This window comes from Vanacampus margaritifer, chromosome 1, assembly GCF_051991255.1.
Source record: "Vanacampus margaritifer isolate UIUO_Vmar chromosome 1, RoL_Vmar_1.0, whole genome shotgun sequence".
Taxonomy (NCBI): Eukaryota; Metazoa; Chordata; class Actinopteri; order Syngnathiformes; family Syngnathidae; genus Vanacampus; species Vanacampus margaritifer.
This window is the reverse complement of record NC_135432.1, coordinates 5,133,209-5,141,213: the sequence shown is the minus strand read 5'-3', so window position 1 is coordinate 5,141,213 and position 8,005 is coordinate 5,133,209. Positions and strand designations below refer to the sequence as shown.

The 8,005-nt window shown below is 42.8% G+C and overlaps 1 protein-coding gene across 3 annotated transcripts; it reads left to right on the top strand.

Moving 5' to 3' along the window:
• The first annotated feature begins 203 nt into the window (after positions 1 to 203).
• Positions 204 to 5,626, top strand: kcna2b (potassium voltage-gated channel, shaker-related subfamily, member 2b). 3 transcript variants are annotated; one of them, XM_077542967.1, is made up of 3 exons: positions 204 to 457; positions 1,183 to 1,326; positions 1,792 to 5,626. In XM_077542967.1, exon 3 carries the CDS (start codon positions 1,872 to 1,874, stop codon positions 3,369 to 3,371), a length of 1,500 nt encoding a protein of 499 aa, XP_077399093.1. In that variant the 5' UTR covers positions 204 to 457; positions 1,183 to 1,326; positions 1,792 to 1,871; the 3' UTR covers positions 3,372 to 5,626. The 3 variants fall into 3 exon arrangements, with proteins under 3 accessions (XP_077399093.1, XP_077399103.1, XP_077399111.1); XM_077542977.1 differs by having other exon boundaries at positions 1,060 to 1,326; XM_077542985.1 differs by lacking the exon at positions 1,183 to 1,326.
• Positions 5,627 to 8,005: the final 2,379 nt, after the last annotated feature.

Here is an 8,005-nt window from a genome sequence, read left to right as displayed (position 1 = left end):
TGTGTGGATCTCTGTGCAGCTGTTTGGAAACACTTGTTTACAAAATGTGCTATAGAAATAAAGTAGATTGGATTGGATAATAAAAACAACAGAGGTCTTTTTTTGTCCGAGCTCATTTCCACTTTGCATTTAGTGGCGCTTCCCCTTTAACGTGATACACTCGAGTGTCGGGAAAGGGGGGAGAGCAGCAGTGTGGGGCGAGGCGCGCCATGCAGAAGCTCTTAGTATGCGCCGCGATGCCCAACTGCAGCCCACGCATCTCCACGGTGGTGGATGGAAGTGACAGATGAGAGACGCGGGTCGAGCAGGCAAGTCCAGACGGCCGTGACGAGATGGCGCAACCGCTGGACGTGCGAGTCTAATAAGAAAAGAATGAGAGATGACTACTCAGCACCGTCACTTTAAAAGGAGCCAAACTGGATACAATCTCGTGCATCTGCGCATCAAGACAATCACGGTGAATTCCTGCATGCAATTAGCTGAAACGATAAGAAATAAAGCTCAGCTCTGCTTTGATTGTGCATGGACATGACTGTGGCTGGATCAACAGAAAAGGGGCTGCAAATGGCTTAAGCATGTTTGGCACCTGTCACTTCCAACTAACTCCCTCTTGCATGTGTGCCAATAATCATCATCATCAACAACAACAATCACAACCACACTGGCATTTGATGTGGAACTGACCCGGTGCATGAACTTGGCTGCTTTTTCCGAAATGCCACGTAGTTAACCTACTCGGGAATAGGTATTAAATATTTTAGCCTCCATAATGTGCACCATATGTGTAGTCATATTTCCCATAAGGAAAACAAAAACTGTCCAGAGATGAATCAACTATATATTCTGTCGTGCTAAAACACAAATTCTGTGGACAGTGTGTGGATTTGCTTTTGATTACAATCACAAGTATACATAATGACATCAGCATCCCCCACACAGCCTCCCTTTCTCAAGTCTCCCGACATGAGGCTTGAAGAGTTCTGCACCGCATCCCTGGCCATGCTGAATAATAAACTTCCCAGTGTGACTTTGCTCATGCTTGAATCTTAATTTCACCAGCCGTGCTGTGACCTGTAGCCCGTATAGCGGCATCTCGGCATTTATCTGTGACGTTTGGCGAGGGCGTTAACTCCCGCGTCCTCGTACCTCGTCCCCTCTCCTATTCACATTGCCTTGCTGCAGAGCGCAAGTTTTGGGTGATGTATGGCTGGAAGAAAAGGGGAAGGAGTTGGCTGGACGGCGAGGGGTGACTTTGGACACTTCTGCTGGTCCTGTTGTGTATCAGCACCGCACAGAGCATCTGTAAGACAAAAGCACATTAAACAGGTACTGGACTTTTTTTTTAACTAACAAAATGCATGTCTTTTTTTTTTTTTTTTTATCACAGCTAAAGTCTTAGAAGTATTTTAAAAATGAAGATCTTAGACACATATCACACAAACAGAGAGAGGAAAATAATCCCAGAGATTGTACGGAGCACTCATCATATAATCAGATCTATTGGTTGTAATTGCACCCTGCGAGAGCTGATACAATATTACTGGATGGCATATTGATCCAACAGCACGCTCATCCGAGAGAGAACTCATAACCCAATACTCAGAGACAAAGTGGAGCCGATGTGCTCAAATGGTCGGGCCCCTCCTTGCTTCTGTCTTTCAAATGCCCCCGCAGGCTTGCTTGCCTGCAGGAATGTTTGACTAATGCAGTCTTTCCGGGTCTTACTGTCAATATTAGTCTGTGACAGTCAACGCAAACTGTAATTACAGTTGTCCCTTTTCTGCCCTCCAGCTCTTTCTATAGGCATATCTCCTGTGGGCAAACGTGGCCCCACCCCCATTTGAAAGCTGCCGGTTCCATCGCCTTCCAGCATGACGGTTGCGACCAGCGACCCTGCAGACGAAGCGGCCGCGCATCCCGGTCAGCCCCACGACCAATACGACACGGAGCCGGATCACGAGTGTTGCGAAAGGGTCGTCATCAACATCTCGGGCTTACGCTTTGAGACGCAGCTCAAGACGCTGTCCCAATTTCCAGAGACGCTTCTCGGCGATCCTAAGAAACGGATGAGGTACTTTGATCCTCTTCGGAACGAATACTTTTTTGACCGCAATCGACCGAGTTTTGATGCCATTCTTTACTATTACCAATCTGGAGGAAGGCTGCGCCGGCCTGTTAATGTCACTCTCGACATTTTTTCTGAAGAGATTCGCTTCTATGAACTGGGTGAGGAGGCTATGGAAATCTTCAGGGAGGATGAAGGCTTCATAAAGGAAGAGGAACGTCCCTTGCCCGAGAATGAGTTTCAGAGACAGGTGTGGCTGCTCTTTGAATATCCTGAGAGCTCGGGTCCAGCTCGCATCATTGCCATTATCTCTGTCATGGTGATTCTCATCTCTATTGTTAGCTTCTGTCTCGAAACACTGCCAGTTTTCCGAAATGAAGAGGAGGAGTACAAGTATACCTATCAACCCAATTCCAACATCACCATCCGCTATCAGACCTCATCTTATTTTACTGATCCTTTCTTCATTGTGGAGACCCTTTGTATCATCTGGTTCTCATTTGAGTTCCTTGTCAGGTTCTTTGCTTGTCCCAGCAAAGCTGGATTTTTTGGCAACATCATGAACATCATTGATATCGTGGCAATCATTCCCTACTTCATCACCCTTGGCACAGAGCTAGCAGAGAGGCCAGAGGATCGAGAGGCAGGACAGCAGGCTATGTCCTTGGCTATTCTCCGTGTTATTCGCCTGGTCAGAGTGTTTCGCATTTTCAAACTCTCCCGCCACTCCAAGGGGCTCCAGATTTTGGGGCAGACTTTGAAGGCCAGTATGCGCGAGCTGGGACTCCTCATCTTTTTTCTCTTCATTGGCGTCATCCTCTTCTCCAGTGCTGTTTACTTTGCTGAAGCAGATGAGCCCCAATCCCAGTTCAGCAGCATCCCGGAGGCCTTTTGGTGGGCAGTGGTTTCCATGACGACCGTGGGCTACGGAGATATGGTCCCGACAACCATCGGAGGGAAGATCGTGGGGTCCCTTTGTGCTATCGCTGGCGTTTTGACCATCGCGCTGCCGGTGCCGGTCATCGTGTCAAACTTCAACTACTTCTACCACAGAGAGACGGAGGGCGAAGAACAGGCTCAGTATCTCAATATCCCAAGTGTGCCTAAAGCCAGCTCAGTCGATGACCTGAAGAAGAGCGGTCGGAGTGGCAGCGGGTCAACACTCAGTAAGTCTGAGTATGTGGAAATTCAGGAGGCTGTCAATCATAGCGCCGAGGACTTTAGACCGGAGGGCATGAAAACGGGAAACTGCACTCTAGCCAACACCAACTATGTAAACATCACCAAGATGCGCACGGATGTATAATGGGAGCTATTACTGATGTTTCACTTCATGTGGAAACTGCAGAGACTGCAGAAAAACCTATGGGCCCAGATGACCAATATTTGGGGAATAGTCTGGGAGTCCAGAGCGGACGATTTGGCGCAGAGGTCAACAGGAGAAGACCTCATGCTCGCCCATATCCAAGGGACCAGGAGCACATCATAGAACTGCAACCAGTCTGACTGGGACACCATCGGCTTCTGCATGGAGATAGTCTTACTTTTCCTGACAGTAGTTGTCCAGCTAGCAAAAGTAGCCAAATAGTAGCCTAATCAGTAATAATCATAACAAACCATTTAATGGGACCACCTGTTTGAAAAAGACAACGCACAATAAGATCAGCGTAGCGTTGATTTGAAAAAATATAAATCAGAGATCACCTGTGACGAAATAAGGAGATACTGGGAGCAAAACTGCTTGTTCCAACTGCCCAGAGCCCCCAGCCTTACTCTCAAGCGGAAACCTGAAGAGAGAAAGACAGTCATGCTGATACCTAATTACTTGATGGTCATTAAAATGCTCCGTCTGTAAGTGCACTAGAATTCCTACTTAGTCCATTGCGAGATATAGTTCAGACTGCCCCTGTTGAGAGCAACACAATGGGCCGCGGGGAAGTGCTGTTATCTGTGAACCGCAACAGCGCATTACTTTTTCCACTTTTCCTCAATGATGCATTAGTGGGTATGCAGTCGGTACGCACTACCAAGCCTGGTTTGGTTTTTATTCAATGCAAATGTCTCTTAAAAGAGTGAATGTCTCATCTGTTAATCGCATTTTATCAGTCGGTACGTTAATATTGGCCTGATTGTGTGATTCGAAAGATGAGGGATACAAAAGTATCTAAAACACATTTCACATTAGTGCCTATTTGCTTTTATTTTGGTGGGGTGTTTTGGTTCATAGTTCTACCTTCTAGTGTCTCTATAACTGCCACCCAGACCAAATGTAAGAGTAATACTGCATAGTTTGACACCACTGCCCAACAAAAACAAAGCTGTCCTTAACTTCATAGCATTCCATCTTTGTAGAAATGGACACAATGTGAATTAACGACAAAAATGTAGTGATATTTTTGCATTTTTTATTAACGCTTGCAACATCAGAGGTGTCGGCTTAAATGTACTGCGAATTAAGGTGCTCAGTGTATTAACCCTACAGGCCCTCATGAAAGCACGAGTAACAAATGATAACAATAGAACAAAAATTAGCAAGCTTTGTCGTAGTAAGCTTTGGCATTCAGTACAACAGCAACAACATTTTTGAGTAGTGCGTGCTGTTATATACTGTAACAATCCATGTGCCCGTAAACTGTACATGTATAAAGCTCTGGGGGGGGGGAATTATGCGATAATTCAATAATTGTCACTTTCTCTGATTTTGCTATTTGTATGTTTGAGTCAAATTAACAGTTCTGCTTTAATTTATAAACTAACGATTACCCAAATTCATTTCAATTATTATATATAGAAAATGTTAAATGGCCAAAATAAAAAAGGTGTTAAATCTTTTTGGTCTCTAATTTTTTTCCTAATGCTTATATATACTAAAAATATATAGATTAACAGGACACCAAAGACAAATATGCTGCCACCTGGATTTGACGTTTTGGGTTGTAAAATGGATGCAAGCGCCGCATTTATAAAGTATGCTTAAATGTTTGTATCTGTGCACTTTGAACAATCATTCCAACGGTGCCCATGAGCTTTTGCCGACCTAGCTTACATTTTTCATGCTAACCTGCTTTTGTAGTGCTGCATGTCTTTGGAAGTAATCATTGTAGCATGCATCAATATGAATAATACTAGCAAATTGACTCAAATATAATCCGATGTATCTAAAGACACTGGCATAGAATGTAGAATGTGGAAAACATGGGTGTTTTGTTTCAAGATTCAAGTGTGTCATGCACCTTTGCATTTGGTTTCATATTTAAAAAAAAAAAAAGAAAAGAAGAAGAGCTTCAACACATGCGAAAGTGCTCATTTTGCCATTTCAGGAAGACAAAAGTCCACTAGGCCATGACAGAAAACAGAAATGTGAATGTCATTGTTTTTCTTCAGTCAGGTGTGTCTCGATCAAAGTGAGTCTATGAAATCGTGCAGCTTGCGTGCATCATTGCGCAACACCTGATTCCCCCGATCCACTCTGCTATTTCAAATTCTTTGCAGCACACTGTTGACAGCTTGAATGTCAATATTTGGCACATGTACAGAGCACAATAAAGTGAGGGAATACAATGGCTTGCTTGCTTACTGGGAATCAGGCGAGGATTTGTTAAGCTGCATCATCAGCCAGATCCAGAATTATTATGAAGATAAATAAGTGAAAATTTGTAAACTGCCCACACAAGGGCATTTTTTATAGCATCGGCACCTGTGTCTTTACAGTAAGTGCTCTGCGAAGTCTGTCTAAGCTGCATGTATCAAATTTCTGCTCACAGGCTGCAGTACTATTAGAATATTATCTAAATACAGGAAAAGCACTACTGCATTTCACATCAGCTAACCAGAGAGTACACAAAACACATGTATGGACAGTTACACATTTACAATATATCTGGTCTGCACAAACTTTTACTCATCTGCTGTTAAGACTAACCTGAAAATTGAAAGGCAGTCAAACAATCACGTAGCCAAATTGCTGCTTTCGATGATGTCAAAAAGCCTCAAGCTTCACATTTGCATTGATTTCTGCCATGTAAGCATGCTTGAATAGCAGGGAATATACAGTGAGTAAATGTGTGCTTTTGCAACGTATCCAAGGTCCAAGTACATGCGGCTGAAGTGTATCTTGTATGTTTGGAATGCTCTGTTAAAAGAACATTTTCAACAAATCATTAAGTATAATTTCAAGGAGAACATATTCAAGAGGCACTGCTTGTTTTGCACAATTTGTCATTGTTAGCTTTCCTGTGTGTGTCTGCACATGTGTGTAAGTTCATGTGTGTGTGTGTGTGTGTGTGCAAGCTGTTCATTATCTACAAATTAGCATATGCCATGCCCTTCAGAAGGACTTCCAGTGAACAACTACAAACGTAGTATAAAATGTCTAGAGAATATTTAGTCATTCAAAATGGAATGGACATTTTAAATGTAATATGACTTATATTGGTCTTGATGATAAAACCATAACACAATATCCTCAAGCAATTGTGTCTTTTTTTTGGTGTTTTTCACCACAGGTGTTAAACTCAAGGCCCGGGGGCCACATGCGGCTCATCACATCATTTCATGAGGCCCGCGAAAGCAAATTACGTGCATCGACTTCACATTTCATGCTAAAATACCAAAATTGCTCATTGCCTTTACTTTTGAAAACTTTATTCTATTTTTTTTTTTTTTTTTTTACCAATCTGCCTTTCAGAATAAAATACTAATAATATTTGAACAAACGTTTACACTTGCCTCTAATTTCAAAAATATGTATTCAACAATTTGTTTTGGGTATGTTAAATGAGGCGCTAATACATTTTTGGGGGTTCAAATTAGTGATGGACAAATGAAGTACTTGCTATATTTTTTAACCCCTCTAGATGGCACTTTTATTAGATGCATGGGAAATTTAATCAATTTCCATTGCGCTAGCTGTTATCTCTTAAACCAAAAGCGCCATCTAGAGGAGTAAAATAATATTGCAAGTGCTTCATGAAGCTTCATTTTCCCATCACGAGTTCAAAGTCATAATGACCATCTGCAGGAAACCACAATTATGATGTGGCCCATGACAAAAAATGAGTTTGACACTCCTCTGTGACCAAATTGAAGTGCTAGTATTACATTATTACAAAGCAAATTGCTTTTATCGTCCATAAGTTTGATTTTTCAAAATGCGAGATATATTTAAACCGCAAACAATTTATCACAGAGTCGATTCATTTGTCTGCACAAGCAGCATAGTCATCCAGATGGAAGAATGTTCCAGTACAGTATTGATGAACCCACCGCTACCCATTAGAGGGGGCATTTTAGTCGATGGAATAACTTCACCTTGGCTTTGGCATGCACTTTTCTTAAAGGAGTCTATATGTTCCTTGTCTGTGATTTACAGCGAACGCAAAGTGTTCTATTTATAAACTGCAGTGTAGGGGAAAGTGAATCAAAGACTTTGGCACAGAGGAGGAAAAAAAAGAACGCTCATGTCACCCGCTTCTACAGGAAATGGGACGAGCATAAACAACCTCAGAACCTGTGTTATCTGCTGCTCTACATCCTGTAGTGCCAGTAAATGCTCGTTTCTTGTTGCCGATGCTGGTGTCTTTTCTGTTTGTTCCCACTTCCACTCTGTCCGCCCTTCTCACATTTCATCAAGCACACATTTCCTCTCATGTTTCTTTCTTTGTGGCGGCTTCCTAAACAAGAGTAGACGCAGGCCTACTGTACACATTATCCGAAGTGATGCACCCTTTGTCCATCACAGTTGGCTGGCTTCCAGTAAGTCAGCTAAGGATAGCAGTCAGTCAGGCTCAGGCACTGGAAGTTGACTACATCTGTGTTCAAATGTCCTTGAGCGAGACGTTGGACCCTAAACAGCCCCATTGACATTCGCTAAGAATTGTCGGAATGATGGAAGGTGCATCCAGCAGTAGCACTAAATAAATGAAATAAAATTCAGGGGGG